General features: G+C 37.9%; 1 protein-coding gene across 1 annotated transcript in view; it reads left to right on the forward strand.

Moving 5' to 3' along the window:
• The first annotated feature begins 10,250 nt into the window (after positions 1-10,250).
• The window catches only part of LOC120100815 (rho GTPase-activating protein 20-like), a 38,235-nt gene continuing 29,471 nt past the window's right edge, over positions 10,251-19,014 (forward strand). The window contains exons 1-5 of the mRNA XM_063282889.1: positions 10,251-10,371; positions 12,191-12,374; positions 14,631-14,780; positions 16,812-16,853; positions 18,024-18,105. Coding sequence (XP_063138959.1) covers positions 12,256-12,374; positions 14,631-14,780; positions 16,812-16,853; positions 18,024-18,105 — 393 coding nt within the window. The 5' untranslated portion in view covers positions 10,251-10,371; positions 12,191-12,255. The remainder of the gene's footprint in view (positions 10,372-12,190; positions 12,375-14,630; positions 14,781-16,811; positions 16,854-18,023; positions 18,106-19,014) is intronic.

Consider the following 19,014-nt stretch of genomic DNA (forward strand, 5'->3'; position numbering starts at 1 on the left):
CAGTACAATAACATTGGACTCTCCTGTGAGTTTTAGTAACACTCTTTTTTAAAAGAAATTATATTCCCATTTCTATGAAAAGGTACTCTAGACAGGAAGGGCATTAGGAAAAATAGATCATTACTTGGCTCAGGGAATCATCATTCTTCGTGTCTGATGGCAGGATGTTGCAGCTAGTGAAGTTGTTCACCTTGCTGAGAAGCAGATTATGACGAATGTTCATATTCAGTGAGTTTCTTCTTTTTATTCGTTTCAGGAACTATGCCTAAGGAATAGTACAACTCAGTTATACTACATCATTTATGTAAACAGAAACAGAAACTAATGACATTGAATATTCCTTCAGAGTTGTGACCAAATTTTTTTGTCATAGATCTAAATAAAATTCCATTAATGATTAAAATTAATCATCACTCATGATGATATTAGAGGAGGATCACAGTTTTAATAATATAAAAAATGACCTGATATGATGGTTCAGTGTCTAAAGCAATTGAGATACAGGTTTTATGACATGAATTTGGGTCACCAAAGTTTACATTAAAAACAAACAAAACTGGGTACTATAGCACAAGCATCTTTACAAGCTTCTGCGTAGAGATAGGATTTGGAGAACAGAATTAAAAGGAGCAATTTGTTCAGATATTCCTGGCATATTGCTCAGTAGTGAGCAAATAGATCCTGTGTCAAAAAAAGACAGGAAAAGACCAGGACTTGAATCTGTGCTCTTACAAATAGGCTCAAAGCACTATATTGCCAGTGATATGCATATCTTTATACACACACACACACATACACACACACACACAAACAAAGATCATGCACATTTGCACATGCACTGCATACACTCAAACATATCGAGATAGAGGATGCTTGTTGTAGCATCTCTCTTCATAACTAAGAACTTTATCTGAACATCAAGCATTATTTATGGATGAACTCTGATGAGAGCAAAAACAATATAAGATGTATAAAAAGGCCTTTTGAAAAACAAACTCAAACATCCAGAAATTAAAGAGCACATTTGAAATGATTCATGTCTCTAAAGTATTAGTAGCATTCAAAAGGAAATCAAAAATTCTTACATTGCAATAACCAAATTCTGAAAGATTGATTACATTTTAAGAAATTAAAATGAGTAATTTGAACTCCCTTTCTGTCTGCTCCTCTTCCTTGGGCAGAACTTAATGTTTGCCCCTCTCAACACTCCACAGGTGGCAAGTCTCCCAAGAGTTCTACTACAGCCAGGGCAATATGTAAGACACCCATCTAAATAACAGCAGCAGCTGAGACCCCCAATGGGCCCAGTGGACTCCAAGAGCTCAGGCTTAGTACCAATTCATAAATTGGATATCATGAAACTGAAAAGCTTCTGTAAGGCAAAAGACTTCCTCAATAGGAAAATAGTCAACCTAGTCTTGGGAATTGGTTCTAAGGCTTTGGCTTATTTCAGCTGCTAAAAGCACGTGTTCAGAACTGAGAAAACCTGTATCCAGCTGGCTTTGGATGGTAGTAAAAAATTGTCATACAATCAATGGCTGGGCAGAGATATGGCGCAGTGTTTTTATACTGGGCAAGATACTGAGAGGGGAGAGAAAAAAGAATCGCCATGACAGGGAAGTAGATGTTGTTTGTGAATGGGGTCTTAGAGATGAAATGTAGGTTTTAAAGGATGTTAACTCAGGAACACCAGAAAGAAGTGTTTGCAAACTGCAGGGAGGTTAACCTAGTCAAGTCATATCAAAATTAGTTGGCTTGCATGTCTTTCATTCAAGAACCCAGAGAGCTCTTGGACAGATGCAATATGTGAACATTGGGAGCAAAGTAGTTTAACTAATTCATAGCTATCACCTAAAGACTGGGAAAAAACCTTCAGTAACCCTACATCGGGTAGAGGGCTGATATCCCAAATACATAATGAGCTCAAGAAGCAAACCTCCAAAAAAACCAAATACCCAATTTAAAAAGGAGGTACACAGCTGAACAAAGAATTCACAACAGAGAAAACTTGAATGACGCAAAAGCATTTAGAGAAATGTTCAAAGATTTTAGTTATCAGGAAAATGCAAATCAGAATGTCCCTGAGATTCCATTATACATTTATCAGAATTGCTAAGACCAAAAACTCAGATGACAGCACATGCTCCTGCATTGTTGGTGGGATTGCAAGCTGGTACAACCAATCTGGAAATCAGTCTGGAGGTTCTTCAGATAATTGGACATAGTACTACATGAGGACCCAGCTATACCACTTCTGGGCGAATAACCAAAAGTTGCTACAAAACTTAACAAGGACACATGCTCCACAATATTCATAGTGGCCTTATTTGTAATGGGCAGAAGATAGGAACAATTCAAAGGTTTCTCAAACAAAGAGTGCATATAGACAATGTGGTTCATATGTACTATGAAATACTATTCAGCTATTACGAATGAGGACATCATCAGTTTTGCAGGCAATTGAATGAAACTGAATATTATCATCTGGAGTGAATTAACCCAGACCCAACAGAACATGCATTGTATCTACTCACTAAAAAGTGGATATTAGTCAAAAAGTAGAGAATACTTAGGCTATAACCCTCAGAGATTAGGAAGTTTAACAAGCAGGAATGTCCAAGAAAGGATGTTTCAATCCCACTTAGATTGTGGAAGAAAATAATCATGGGAGACAGAGGAAGTGAGGAAACTGGATGGGAAAGGGGATGGAAAGGGGAAAGGGGGAACAGAACAGGGAGGGTGGCAGGAGAAAAGCCCAGAGGGACAATAGAATGGATAGAAATATCTACCCTGGGAGGGTGCGAGGTCGGAGGGCTGTCTAGAAAGTACCAGAGACCTCGTAGGTGAGACCCTCTCAGGACTTGATGGGAGTGATCTTAGATATTATGTCCAACAGTGGAGAGAGGAATGTTGAAGAGTCTACCTCCAGTAGATAGACAGGACCTAAAGTAGAGGGATGGGGTTAACAAACCACAGCCAAAATTTCTGACCCAAATTGTTCTTTTCTAAAATAACTACGGGCACAAAAATGGAGAAGAGGCTAAGGAAAAGGTGGTTCAGTGACTAGCCCAACTTGGGATCCATCTCATGGCTGGCACCAAGGCTTGATACTATTACTGATGCTATGCTATACTTGCCTACAGTTGCCTACTAGGGCTGTGTTCTGAAAGACCCAACCAGCAGCTGACTGAGACAGGAACAGATAATTACACAGAACTATTGAACTGAAGTCAGGAGCTCCTATAGGTGAATGGGCAGGATGTAAGAAGCTGACGAGAAGGGCAACCCCTAGGGATGACCAGCAGTCTCAGCTAACCTGGAACCCTAGGAGCTCCCAGCCGCTGAGCACCAACCAGGCAGCATACAGTAGCTGGTCTGAGGTTCTGGGCACATACATAACCAAGCATTGCCTTGTCTGGCCTCAGTGGGAGAAGACACAACCAATCCTCAAGAAACTTAAGGCCTCAGGGAAGTGAGAGGTCTGGTGTCATGGAGCATCCTCTCAGAGACAGGTGAAGGAGGAATGGGATAAAATGTGGGAGGGAGGATAAGGAGTAGGGGCAATGAGAGGATTGTAAATAAATATAATACTAAGAAGAAAATAAGCAATTTTCGATGAAAATAAATACAAATAAACAGAAAAGCTGATAAAATTACAAGAGCAAAAAATCAAGAAACAGCACTAGCACGTGCTGATATTGATAATGTTGTTGTAAAAATATAAAAAATAAAGTATTGTTGTCTTTTACCTCGCTAGGTCTGACACTAAGGTGCCCCAAGATATCTGCTAGATATCTTGGTGGAAACACGTGCCAACTTCATGGCAGCCCGGACCCCACACTCCATTACACTTAAATCTACACATGAAAGATCACGCAACACAATAATCTTTGACCCAATTAGTAAAATATAATTGCCCACCTAAACATACAAAGCCCAGTATCATCCATACCTTAAAAACATGAATAACAACCTGCAAATACACAGAGCTGAATCTTAACATCACCTGTCATGTCTTCTCTCCCTATCTCTCCCGTTTTCCTCCTTTCCATTTCTGTCTCCTCCTCTTCCCTCAAACTCTTCTCCCATCCATCCTTCCTTTTCATCAAATGACAATCCACCTTCTCTCCTGTTCCTGTCCTTACCTGTGTTTTACACTTTAAATGGAGTGAAGGTTCTGGTGAAGTGACCTGAGTCCTGAGCATGTGATTAGGCAGCTGTACTTAGGGCACTGGAATTAGCATCAAAATACAGACAAGTCCAGGGCAAACCACAACATAATATGACTAGATGGAGACTATTGTTAGACTACTTGCCAAGTGTGTAAGAAAGACATTTAAATTTCAGAAATTTCAATAGCATTCTCCTGACACTTCTGCCCACCTTCATCAGACCTGATGATTTTGAACCATACAGGTAGGTTTCCCTTCCCACACCCATCTTCCCTCCTCAGTGAGGCCTCCTGCACAATCCAAGCTGCCTTAATCAACCTGCTATCCCCCTAGCACCTCCCTATGCCCCTCCTACTTCCTTCATCAGACCTAAAGATCCTCAACCATACAGGTTAGGTTCACTTTCCTTATCCATCTTCCCTGCTCACTGAGTTCTCTGTGGCGCAACAAACTGCCCTAAACAGCCTATTATATCCCCGGGACTTCCACTCTCCATCAACCTCTCTCTCCTCCATCATCAGGCCTACAGCTCTTGACCCATAAACACCTGTGGATTTTGAATGATACAGAGCTGCTGATCCTGTACCATGCAGCACTAGAATACCTGTGAGAAGCCTGCCTCACCAGGACCTTTGAAGTTAACCCCCATTCAGATACTTATAAGACAACAGTAACATCGAGGGACCAAGACTATCCAGATGACTAAAGGATCTCAAATGAACCCATCAACAAAATCCAGGGTAATATGACACCTCCAAGACACAGTTACCCCACTACAGCTAGCCCTGGACATCCTACCATAACCAACACACACACACACACACACACACACACACACACACACACACACACACACACACAGAGAGAGAGAGAGAGAGAGAGAGAGAGAGAGAACTAAAATCCAACTTTATAGAGATAATAGAGGCCTTTAAATAGCAAATGGATACATCCATTAAAGGAATAGAGGAAAATACAATCAAAGTTCTGGAAATCTTTAAAGAAGAAACAAATAAATCCTTTAAAGATACACAGGAAAATACAATTACACTGATGAAGGAAATAAAATTATACAAGACATGAATGTACAAATAGAAGTGATAAAGAAAACACAAACTGAGGGAATCCTGGATATGGAAAACTTAGGGAAGAACAGAAATCACAGATATAAGCATCACACACAGAATGCAGGAGATTCTCAGGCATAGAAGACACAATAGAAGAAATTGATATAGCAGTCAAAGACATGTTAAATCTAAGACATTCTACACAAAACATCCAGGAAAACTGGAATACTATGCAAGACCTAACCTAAGAATAATAGGTATAGAAGAAAGTGAAGAGTCCAATCTCCTAGGGTCAGAAAAAAATTCTCAACAAAATCATAAAAAATCCAACCTAAAGAAAGGAATAGCTATAAACATATAAAAAGCTTATAGAAATCCAATTATACTGAACAAGAAAAGAAAATTCTCTCACCATATAATAATCAAATCACAAAAGTTATAGGAAAAAGAAATCATATTAAAAGAAGCAAAGAGAAAAGGGCAGATAATATACAGGGCAGACCCATCAGAATTGCACCAGACTTGTCAACAGAGACTCTCAAAGCTACAAGAACCTTGTCAGTTATCTTGAATCTCTAAAAAACCCACATGTGGGTCCTAGTTTACTACACTAGGCAAACCTCCCAATCAGTACAGATGGAGAAAACAAACTATTTCAAGACAAATCATAATTCAAACACTATCTACCAACAAATCCAGCACTTTAATAAAGTAACAGAAGGAAATTTCAACCCAAAGATAACTCCATCCAAAAAACACAAAAAAATAAGTAACACCATACTAGAAAAAAAAACAAGAAAAGCACACACAGTCTCTCTCTCTCTCTCTCTCTCTCTCTCTCTCTCTCTCTCTCTCTCACACACACACACACACACACACACACACACACACACACACACACACTAACAACAAAAATATCAAAATAACAGGACATAATCAATGGTCATTAATATCTCTGAATATCAATGGACTGAATTCCCAAATAATAAGACACATGCTAACAGAATGGAGTCAACAGCATAATCCAACATTCTGCTGCATACAAGAAATATACCTCAGCAATAAAGATACAATTTAGCTCAGAATAAAGTTTTGAAACCTTTTTCAAGCAAATAGACACAAGAAACAAGCTTGTGTAGCCATTTTGTTACGTAATGCAGTAGACTTTCAGCCAAAATTAATCAAAAGGGACAAGGAAGGACATCTCATATTCACCAAGGGAAAAACATCTGGCAAGATATGATCTTAACTCTGAATACCTGTACCCCAAACAAATGGTCACCAACATCTGCAAAAGAAACATTGCTAAAGCTCAAATTGTACATTGAACACCACACATTAATATGGGAGTCTCCAACACCAATACAGATGTGAATGCTCACAATCAACCATCAGACTGAGCCTGAGGAAACAATGAAGGAGTAAGAGGAAAGAATGAAGGGGCTGAAAGGGTTTGCCACCCCATAGTAAGAAAAACAATTCCAACCAACAGGACCTCTCAGAGCTCCCAGGGACTAAACCACTAATCAAAAAGTATACATGGAGGGTCCCATGGTTCCAGCCGTATATGTAGCAAAGAATGGCCTTAACTGGCATAAATGGGAGGTGAAGCCCCTGGTACTGTGAAGGCTGGATACTTTGTCATAGGGGAATGCTATGACAGTGAGGCAAGAGTGAGTGGGTGGGAAGGGGAGTACCTTCCTAGAAGCAGGAGAAAGAGAGTAGGATAGGGAATTTTTGGAGGGAAACCTAGAAGGGGGATAATATTTGAAATTAAATAAATATTTTTTATAAAAAAGGATTGCTCTCTGAAAAAATAAACAAACCAATAAATAAATAAATAAACTTTAGAAGGCATCATCATCCCTGACATCACAGAGCAATAATGATTTAAAAATGAATGGTATTGGTCCAGAAATAAACAAGGTGATCAGTAGATTTGAATCATGGCAAAAAAATAAATCCATACACTTATGGAAACTTGAGTTTTGATGAAGAAGACAAAACCATACAATGGAAAAAAAAAACATCAACAAATGGTGCCTGACTAAATAGATGTCTCCATGTAGAAGAATGAAAATTGAGCCATACTTATCACTGTGCATAAAACTCAAGTCCAAATGGCTCAAGGACTTTATGAGATCCACTAATCCTTATAGAAGAGTAATTAAGAAAGTCTCTTTAAAAGAATTAGTACAGAAGATAATTTTCAGAACAGAAGACCAATGGCTCTGGGTCTAAGACCAATACTTGATAAATTTGACCTCATGAAATTGCAAATCTTTCTTAAGGCAAAGTACATGGTCAGTAGGACATATCAGCAGCCTACCGATATGGAAAATATCCTTAGGAGCCCTGTTTCTGACAGAGTACTAATTTCCAAAATTTCCAACACAACTCAAGATGTTAAGCAACAACAATGCAAATAACCCAATTTGCAAATGAGTTGCAGAACTAAGCAGAGTATTCTCAACAAAGGAGTCTTTTTTTTTCTTTTTCAACTTGAGTATTTCTTATATACATTTCGAGTGTTATTCCCTTTCCCGGTTTCCGGGCAAACATCCCCCTCCCCCCTCCCCTTCCTTATGGGTGTTCCCCTCCCAACCCTCCCCCCATTGCCGCCCTCCCCTCATAGACTAGTTCACTGGGGGTTCAGTCTTAGCAGGACCCAGGGCTTCCCCTTCCACTGGTGCTCTTACTAGGATATTCATTGCTACCTATGGGGTCAGAGTCCAGGGTCAGTCCATGTATAGTCTTTAGGTAGTGGCTTAGTCCCTGGAAGCTCTGGTTGCTTGGCATTGTTGTACTTTTGGGGTCTCGATCAACAAAGGAGTCTTGAGTGACCAAGAAGCACTGAAAGAAATGTTCAAAGTCCTTAGATATCAGGGAAAAGCAAATCAAAATTAAGAGGTTCAATGCTACACCTATCAGAAAGGCTTAGATTAAAAACTCAAGGAACAGTGCATGCAGATGGGAATGTGGAGAGGGGAACACTTCTTCGTTGTTGTTGGTAGTGTAAATTGTAGTTTTCTTAGAAACCACTGGACAGTTCTATATATTTGTATAGACCCAAAAGGTGATCCAACATTCCAGAAAGATACTTGTTCAGCTATGTTCACAGCAGCTTTATTTTCAATAACCAGAAACTGAAAATCAAAAAAATATGTCCCTCAACTGAAGAATGGATAAAGGAAACAAACAAAAAATAATACAAACAAACAAAAAGTGTACATCTAAAGAATACTATTCAGATATTAAAGACAAAGATATCATGAATTTTGCAGGGAGATGGATCAAACTTGAGAATATCATCCTGAGGGAGGTAACCAAATTTCAAAATGACATGCATGGTAGGGACTCACATACAAGTGGACATTAGCTATAAAATGTGCATATCATTGTACTCTCCCAAGACCCAAAGAAGCTAAAAAAGCAGAAAGCCAAGCTTTTACCTCACTTAGAAGGGGAATAAAGTGGTCATGAGAGGCAGATGGAGGGGGAAGTGGGAGGGAAGGACACAGGGAGGGAGAAAATGGGGTTTAGGGCCAGGGGAGGCAAGTTCAGGAGAGATGGCTAGATGGCCATGAACACGAATAGATAAAGTCCTCCATCATCATCATAAAATGTGAATTTTAAACCCATTTCTTGCTTTTCCGGTGTGTTTGGATATCCAGCATTTGCTTTGGTGTGAGAACTGTGCTCTGATGATGCCAAGTGGTCTTGGATTTTGTTACTCCATTTACTATGCTTGCCTCTACCCAGGAGGTTGTCTCTGGTGTTACCTAGACTTGCTATCTCTGACAGTAGCTTGACCCTCATGTAGGCCTGTGTATCAGCACTCATTAGACCTATTTTCATTAAGCTGGATCTCAGAACAGAGAGTTCTACTCTCAGGTGTGTAGGTGCTCCTGGTGACTGGATTTCATCTCTCAACACAGTCAGAAACTTGAAGGGTCCTGCCCCTGACTGCTCCTAGATCCCTGTGCCCAGTGGGGCACAGACGACACCAGGTAATTTCTTCTTGGATTGGGAATGTGGGAAGAGAGTAGTCTCCTCTGAGTTCTCAGGAGTGTCTGAACTTGTGAGGGTCCAGCTCTCTCCACCATGTGATTTTGATGCAGGTAGCTGTGTAACCAGGCACAGGCCTGACCAGCAGTTTCCTGCAATTGACTGCTTCTATATTCCTGTATCCAGAGGCAACATGCAGTTTCCTCCTGGGACAGGGATGTGGGAGAGATGGGCAGAAGTGGCGGTCTCAGAATTGTCTGAAGTTCTGTGTGTTTAGTTCTCTCCACCATGGTATTTGGGTGCAGGGAACTTGTGGGTCAGTTCAGTTCAGTTCCGGGCAACTTGTCAGATATTTTTAAGTGACAAAATTTTAACTCTCTTTTGGTTCATTTTTTCTAGTTTCTAACACATGCTGGGTACTTTGAAATCTATTTTTGAGTATTTGAATTTTAATTCAGATTATACATGAACTACTTCCCTGACATATGCATTTATTTTCATTATTTATCATGAAATTGAATTGGTATTGTGAACCTATCTTGATATTTTTCTTTGAAGAATTTGATGACAACCAATGGCGGCTGTTCCTCGTGACTCTGTATCTCTTGGGTGTTAAATGCTTTATGAGTAAAAGCTATTCTCTACATACTCATAGAAAGTTATATCATGTTTCTGACAGAATGATATTCACTTAATATGTTTTAATATCCAAATTGTATGAGCAGAGTAATGAAACAAGCCAAACAATTGCTATCAATTTTTCTGTTGACCTAGCATGCATCTGTCTATATTCTATCTTTCAACTATATAATGTAATTCTGATATACCTATACTTAGTTGTGAAACTATGTTATTCCCTACAAAGTCTTACTGTTCAATAATTATTAAAAATGTAATCTTTGAAAGGCACTAGTTATAAGGAAAGGCAAAGCATGTGGAACTGTGGGAGTTGTCAGGAACCTTAGAGTGATGACATCACAGTACACCTTCACCTTGACAACACCGGGTCTCAGACTTCAGTGGTTTTCCTGCTAACTGCAGTCACCAGTTTGGTGTTCAAGAGTAGGAAGGCGAAATAAAATTTCAAGTCTATTCAAAGGTTCTCCCTTCCAGGCTCCACTGAAAAGGTATTTTTATAACTAATTTGATTCTCATGATAGACTAGTAGAATCAGGAGGTGTTTTCTCAGTCCTCCCTTTAATATGAACTAACTCTCAACTCAGCAGGGGTCTTTTGAAAAGTTACTCACTGTAACAATGTCAGTACCAGTCTTCTTTAGAAACAATGTTATTATGTGAGGAGTGATATGCTTTGATCAGGTAGGAGAATGGTTTCTAGAAATCTTTTTAAAAATGTATGCCCAAGTGATGAGTGATTATTATGTTTCAAAATTTAAAAAAGTGATCAAGGACTCTCTGATTTCCTCAAATTTTTAGAGTTTCCAACACATATTGTGTTCTTTGTCATCTGTCTCTGGGTATTCGAACATTAAATCAGATTTAAAAGAAACCAGTCCCCGGAAAATATTTCTCTTATCAGGAATTTGAGTTTGTATAATTTTTTAACATATTTTTATTTTATTATTTGAAGTGTGTGATGACAAAGATTGGCTTCTGTATCCCTTTGATGCTTTGATTCTCAGAGATACTAAATACTTACTATGTAAATTTTGGTGCCTCTGGGGGCACCAATGGAAGGGGAAGCCCTTTTCCTGCCAAGGTTGGACCCCCAGTGAATGGGATTGTTGGGGGGAGGGAGGTAATGGGGGTGAATGGAGAGAACACCCACATAAAAGGGGAAGGGAAGTGGTTAGGGCAATGTCAGCCTGGAATCTGGGAAAGGGAATATCATTTGAAATGTAAATAAGAAAAACACAATTTAATAAAAAGGGGGGGGTGGAGAAAGTTGGAACAGTTTTTGGGCAGAATTATAGTCCCTTAAAGTAAATTTATATCATAAAAATTCCAATAAATGAGCATTTCACAGAAGGTTAGTCACTCTATTATTACAGGGAAGAATTTCAATATGGATAAGAGGAAACATGGCCAGAGAGGTTGGAAGGTTCTGAGTAGTGAGAAAAAGGTAAAAGATTTGGTATGGACAATGCTTGGTAACGGAGAATGAAGAATATCAGGAGTGAAACATGAGGATAACTTGAGTAGGAGAAAATTTAAATTCCTAAAGGTGGAAAGGGGTTCTATAGTTCACATAGCACACATGATAGAGATGTTTGGAGAGATACAGGAATCTAGGTGGAGACTTTAAAATGTACAAGTATTTTCACTTCACAGAATCTATGTTGTTATCCTTGTAGGACACACAGGAAGGAGGGAAGGGAAATGACACTTTATCTGGACAAGACCAATTGAGAAATATTTTTTGGATGCTGGAGTATTTGATTATATTTCTGATTTGACACTGATCTAATGTATTATAACAGTTTTGAAAGCTTAGCTGAACCTCAGGATCATGAAAGCAGAGGCCTTTGGCTTGAGTTGTTTAGATTAATACAATTGTATCTTCAGAAGACAATAAATGCCAGCTGCTCATGTCTAAGTTTTCACCATTCAAGACAGTGTGGGGATGAGACAATCACATTAAAAAGAAATTTCTGAAGGAAGCAGACATATAAGCCAATACAGGCTGTTCACATATAGAAAGCAGTATAAAATTATTAAGTCTGTTTTTTCAATTTCTTACTATCTTTTTCATTAGCATATAATTTATGTTAAGAGTTACAATTATCTTGTAATGTCACATTTGTATTTATTTTTTAATTTTATACATATATACCATATATTAACTGTTAGCATTACAAATGTTTTTATGCTATTCCTCAGAGCTCCTCTTTCAGAATTATTTACTGTGTTTTAACATCATGAATACTTTAAAATTTAGTATGAACATTGGTCTAATAACTTACCCACTGTGTTTTTGTTCTTTTAGTTGGAGACCTGTATCAGGAGTACTGTTAGTTTTTATTCTATTTGGAAACCCTTGTGAAGGAAGACATGGGGGAAATACATCGAACCTTGCTCTGTCAAGGCCCTGTGGAACTCACAAGTGGCAGGAAAAGGAATAAAAGATATCTCTCCTTATTTGATGATGTTTTGGTTGTGTCTACTAACCTGTGAGTATATACAACAAGCGTTCCTTACTATGAGAGACTACACTTTAATCAGCCTTTTTTGTACAAAAGTAAAATATTATTTTTAAAATTTTGTTTGAAATAAAACATTATACTTACTTCATTACTTCATTATCACAACTTCTTTTTCCTCTACTATGGTTGAAATTTGGTGGACACTTGGCTACTCATTTCACAAATTGTTTGGCAAAAAGTTTTAGGCATTTTTAAAAAATGAATTATTTATCCTGCTCTTTGAATCACAGTAAGAAGAGATGTACAAGCACATGGTAGTAATTCTAGCATTGTTAACACTGACTTAGGAGTATTGAAGCTTTTCGGGACATGTGGACTATACAGGGAGACATGTTCCCAAAATAAAGTATTCAAAATACAAGAAGCAGGTGTCCTCTTGCTTGTTGTTTCCAGATTTACATAGAAGCAAGAAGAGAAAGTCCCAGATTATGAGTGTTGCACACAAGGGGCAACACATGTAAGCCTCTTGACCTCATAGATTCCAAATAAGTATGAAGAGGCAAAAAGCAGCTCCTATCCCTACTGACAGCAGCTATTAATGAGGGGAAACGGCAGGCACCGAGTAGTTCCTGGTTGGTGATTCTTCACATGCTAACGAAAACTGCTGTGATTAAATGAGGCCGTATACATGGTTGCATTGTAACTTATAATCATGGTGGTGTTTTCTGGAACCACATCACATATCTTTGCTGGCCATGATTATAGCCTTCATATTATTCTAGAATCTATGAAGCTGGTATTGACGTTATCAAGTAAAAAATTTAATTTTTGTTCGCCTTAGTTCCTATATGGTTTGGAACACAGACATCAATAGTATAGTTTATTCAGTTTAGGGTATAAAATTTTTGGTCATCCTTAAACAATATTCCTGAAGATCTACTTCAAAATGTGAGAAAATAAATTGTTCAGAAGAGAATTACTCTGAATGATTCAACCAATTGGGTAAATTTGGCTTTCAACCCTCATTAGTAATTGTAAGTTCCTTGCATAGAAAATGGTAGTTCGTATCTGATTGATGCAGAATCAAAATAAATGAATGACCTGGCTGTCTATCAATATGTCTATCCTTCTTGTTATTTCTGATCAACTCACCTTTGGTCCACAGTTGGAAATACATCTTTTTAAAAGACCGCAATTGACTCATTTGAATTAAAAATATGTATATACCGATACTGTGCCTTTTAATTGTAGTTTGTGTGATTTTTGAGAGTAAAGAAAACAAAATGTTCTTGAAAAACCATATATTTGTTCTATTTCACCTGAATTATTATAATAATTAAAACTAATGTGAGATTGCCATTCAAATTTTCGAACGAGCATTATTAATTTCATAGGAAATGATTGTCAGTTCCATTTTCAAGGTAGATTATCTCTTATCAGACACTCGAATCAATGATTTTAGGTTCACATATATGCTCATATATATGTAAATGTACATATACAATTAGATGTCTTGAGTTTGAAAGAAAATATAAGTACAAATGTGTTATGATTGAGACATGTGTTAATGTTTGTGTGAGAGTGTGCAAGTAATTTATTATTTTTATGTTTACATGATATGCTTCTATTTTGATTGTTACCTGATACATTAGATACTGTGGGAAATCATTCCTGTAATATCCTGTTTCCAAAATTTTACACATTTTGATGTTTACAATATGTTTATATAGGATTTTTGAATCAGGGTTTATAATTGTGTTATATTATCTCCTGAATCTGAGAGAGGCAGAGTTAATTTCCTCAATTTTGGACCAACATAATTGGTTAATAGTGTCAAACGCAGAATTACAAACCCAAATTCACACACATATACATTATTAAATGTAATTAAAAAACAAAATTTTAACCACTTTTTTTGATATTATGGAATTGAATCAAAATGTTTCCAAATTAACAAAATTAAGGGAAAAATCTTCAAACACATGGCTTTCTAAAAGTGTCCAATATATAATATACCTAGTATATTCATTCTAACACTCTCCATTCAGAAAACAATCAAGCTAGGACTATTTGTGACCAATGAGAAGCTTGTGTCCACTGACTTCTTTCAGTACATGCTTAACTGAATTTCATCTACCATGGCTACCATGGCTTGAACTGTTCCTGAGTGATAAAATGGAGGAGTCCTCCTCTGCTCTGGAGCAGGAAGAACTAGGTATTTCTACAAGCAATTCCAACTACAGTACAAACCAAACTAACAGAGATACCTGATTCTCTTTCTAGGACTAAGAAAAAGTTTAAGATAAAATGTATCATCCCACTGAATTATCTGTGGGTGGTGGATGATGTGGAACTTGTCAGGGCAAATCAAACCTGTACTTGCAAGACCATCTTCTTCTACTGGGCCACTGGGAATGCTTTGGCCACCTTTCGGTAAGTCCTACAATTAGGACCTGTATTCACAAGAGGATAGCTATAGAAACTGTGGGCAGCGCATTGCTTTGTAATTTATAGGTTAAACCAATTAACCAGAATTTGTGCAAAATAAGAATTCATTTAAGTCTGATTGTATACAGGTTGCTAACTCAACCTCTTCTATGATGATCCTAGTTTGTCTATATTTTCTACAACATACATTTCATGTGTAAGCATATTCCTTAGCTTTTGATCTGGGTTTTTCACTAGGAATCCACAAGATTCTTGGGGCAGAATGGAGGTACATTGTCTTCGAAGAAGGATGTGGACAAAACAAGCACTTACTATGGCCTCCACATTCTTTTTCCCATGGTATTATCTAGGATTTGAAAGTGCATAAATTGATTTATCTCCAATAATACTGCAAAATATAATTATTTTGACCAATATCTCCAATTCTTCCCAGTTAATTTCCATTAAAATAATATTTAATTGAATAAATAAAAATAGTTCTTTATTGAATGCTCAAGTATTTGAATGTCTGTGTAGCAGAATATCACTGATGTCTAATTGTCAACAGACAAGTATAAAGGTCAAGGAATATGGTTCTATCATACAGGTAGATCACACACACACACACACACACACATACACACACACACAGGCATGCAGGCACACGTACATGCATGCGCACATGCACACAGACACACTACCTTATATTGCTATGTTTTAACTCTATGGCCAGGCTCTTCTAAGCCTTCCTCAACTACCATTCCCTTTTTCACACTCCCAGCCCCACACCTCAGAATATGCCCTCAACTTTGTTTGCTTAGTTACCATAGTCCTAGTTCAGCACCCTAAATCTATCCTCAGCTTAATTATATTTCTGATATCCTGCCTGCTCTCCAAGGCCAATTGGGGAACCAGCCAATGGCCAATCCATCTCAGATCTCAAAAGGCTGGTGACTCCCTCTGTAGCATGGTGAATTTTTTTCTCCTCCCCTACATCTGGTAGCCTTCCTGTGGTAAAACTGGAAGACCTGCCTATTCCACTAAGCACACTGGCCATTATCATTGGATGAAATGTTAATAGTAAAAACATGAATGTGTCCATCTTTTTGCAAGTATCAGTCCATAGTTCCACAGGAAGTTACCAAGGTTATCAAAATGACTATTTAGCTTGAGTTATGAATGTTAGAACCATGTTAAAAGGGAGAAGAAAATTCTGGGAATGAAAGATCTTTGCAGGATGGATAATCATTTTCAGAAAATGGAACAATGTATACAGAAGGAAAAACAATACCTGACAGTGGGTTGTGAGCATGGGGAAGAGGAATAGTGCACAGGGAAGGGGTTGCTGTTTGGATAAGCAAAACTTTGATCATCAGGACAATGTTGATGACTGTAAGACACTGAACATCAATGAGGTCTAACACATTCAGCATGTCCTTTGCAGTTTTAAACTGTTAGCCTTGTGAGTTCATTTTTAATCCATCTTCAATTAGAGGATTACATGCTACATTTTCATAGTTGTGGGCTTATTATTAATTTGTACCAGGAGAGTTAATGTGAGGACTCACACAAATGAAGGACCACCTGTCTTGTGTCACCAATTCTGTAATTCACACAAGGAAATTAATAATATTTTTTTCTTAATAGGCATTCTCCCTGGACCTGATCTGTCATATAATGTGAATAATGTAACCTTCCTATGCGAACCTGACCTCACACTAAGAGGGCACTGTCTTAACTATCCTTTTATACAGATGAAACTAAACTAGGAATAATTGTTGGCCAAGTCATGGTCACACTGCTCTTGGAACAGAGTCATGTCTTGATATTCCCAACTAGTTTCCACACTTAGATTCAACTTCCTGTCATACAAGTGTTCCAGTTAAGCATGTCATTCAGAAGGGCAGTTGCATGAAGAATACAATCTACACTTGCACCCTCATGATAGCCATTGTCTTTTAGTACTTTTCTGTGTAATAATCTTAAAAGTCTTAAGATTGTCAAGACTCTAATCTTGTTTTCATTTTAACATTACAGTTCAGAAGAACAGAAAGTGCAATGGTATACTTTCCTCACCAGGTAATTTACTTGTGATTATACATTAATTCCATACTGACAAGGGAATTACAGTTTGTGCTTCATTTCATTTTTAAAAATATTTTTGGTGGGCTGTCTCCAACTACTTTGTTGACCAGATGGTCACTCAATAATATGGCCACTCAATATTGCTTTAGATTCTCCTATCTATCACACATTTATTTAATTTTGAGGATGTTCTGCCTTCAATGTTGTCTCTTTATATTGGAGTAAACAGTACTCTTCAGTCTTATTTTAATTTCAACCCCACAGAACTTACTCTACCATGTACATTCAAACCATCTGCTAATTCCCTCTTTTAGGTAAAGTAGATTTTAGGCTTTTCCTTGTGTATTTGTCACAGAACATTCTCTAGAGTCACAGAATTTAAGCACTGTGCATATTAAAGGAAACTCATGTGATGACCTTCTTCTATAGTCCCACTAACCCAACAGTGAGCAGCTGTGAATTGAAATCTAGTAGTTGTTCAGTCCGTGAGGATAGTTTATTTCACCTGGTCTTCTGTATGAACTGGAATCCTGAAGCAGTAGATGTCAACAGATATGTTGGCAACTAATTATAAACAGGCAAAGAAGAGCGAGTCTTCTCTCAATGTCCTTATTTAGGCCTCCAACAGAAGGATTTACTCAGATTTAAGGTGTGTACGACCATCCTTAGAACAGAACCTTGCTTTGTGGCAGGCTGACCTTGAACATACAGATCCACTTGCCTTAATTTCTAGGTATTAATCGTGGCTGTGTTTTACCTTGCCTTGTCCTTTATGGCCACTGTGTCTCAAGATCTCCATGTCAAGATCAAGTTAGCAGCCTGTGTGGTCTTGCCTCAAGATCTTGGTCACAGGTGTGCCCTCTGTTTCTGGATTGTAGTTCATTCCACATGTACTCAAGTTGACAACTACTTTGCAAACAAAATGTCCTGAGGAATGGCTTTTCTTCCTAGATCAATGTGCTTCCTAGATGAAGCTGACCATGTCTTTGTTCCTGAAACATTTTAAATATTCCCTAATCCAATAATGCATATTGCTGAACTGATTGTCTTGTATTTAACACTAAGAATGTATTTAACAGTTAAAATATTAACAGTCATTTTCTTAAAATAAGCTACAATCTTTTTAATTTTACTTTATTGTTTGTTTTTATTGCATTTGAGCAGGTCCATCAGTGAAGCCAAGAAGGGGATCAAGAAAACTTTCCCACTGCACATATTCCCTGAGGATATCCAAACCTGTGACAGTGTATGTGAATACAAAACCAAAACTGATACTTCAAGTTCATGACTAGCGGTGAGGCAGGCAGTTTGTAGAGTTATAGAAGACAGAGACGTAAGAAGTGGGTGGAGGTTAGAGATAGTAAGCATTTACGTATATGGAAAGCCATAAGAAGGAAGATTGTTCCACGTGCTAATGCAAGAAAAAAGAGGAAATAATTTTTCTTAAATGCCTGAAAATTAAGTGAGGTAGTTGCAACAGCATACATTTCCTGGGCAAGTAATAATATTGGAATTAAATTGCTTTTCCCCTGAGTTCTTACTGCTTATATTTAAACATATATTGTTGCTCAATTATTATGTACATTTTTTTGTTTTTTTTTTTTCATGAAATTTCACCTTTAATCAAATATCTTGGGAAATCATCTTATTCTTTTTTTTTCTTTTTTTTGTTTTTTTTTGTTTTTTTTTTTATTAACTTGAGTATTTCTTATATACATTTCGAGTGTTATTCCCTTTCCCGCTTTCCGGGCAAACATCCCCCTCCCCCCTCCACCCATTGCCGCCCTCCCCCCATAGACTAGTTCACTGGGGGTTCAGTCTTAGCAGGACCCAGGGCTTCCCCTTCCACTGGCGCTCTTACTAGGATATTCATTGCTACCTATGGGATCAGAGTCCAGGGTCAGTACATGTATAGTCTTTAGGTAGTGGCTTAGTCCCTGGAAGCTCTGGTTGCTTGGCATTGTTGTACTTTTGGGGTCTCGAGCCCCTTCAAGCTCTTCCAGTTCTTTCTCTGATTCCTTCAATAGGGGACCTATTCTCAGTTCAGTGGTTTGCTGCTGGCATTCGCCTCTGTATTTGCTGTATTCTGGCTGTGTCTCTCAGGAGCGATCTACATCCGGCTCCTGTCGGTCTGCACTTCTTTGCTTCATCTATC

The sequence above is a fragment of the Rattus norvegicus genome, chromosome 2 (genome assembly GCF_036323735.1).
Source record: "Rattus norvegicus strain BN/NHsdMcwi chromosome 2, GRCr8, whole genome shotgun sequence".
Classification (NCBI taxonomy): Eukaryota; Metazoa; Chordata; class Mammalia; order Rodentia; family Muridae; genus Rattus; species Rattus norvegicus.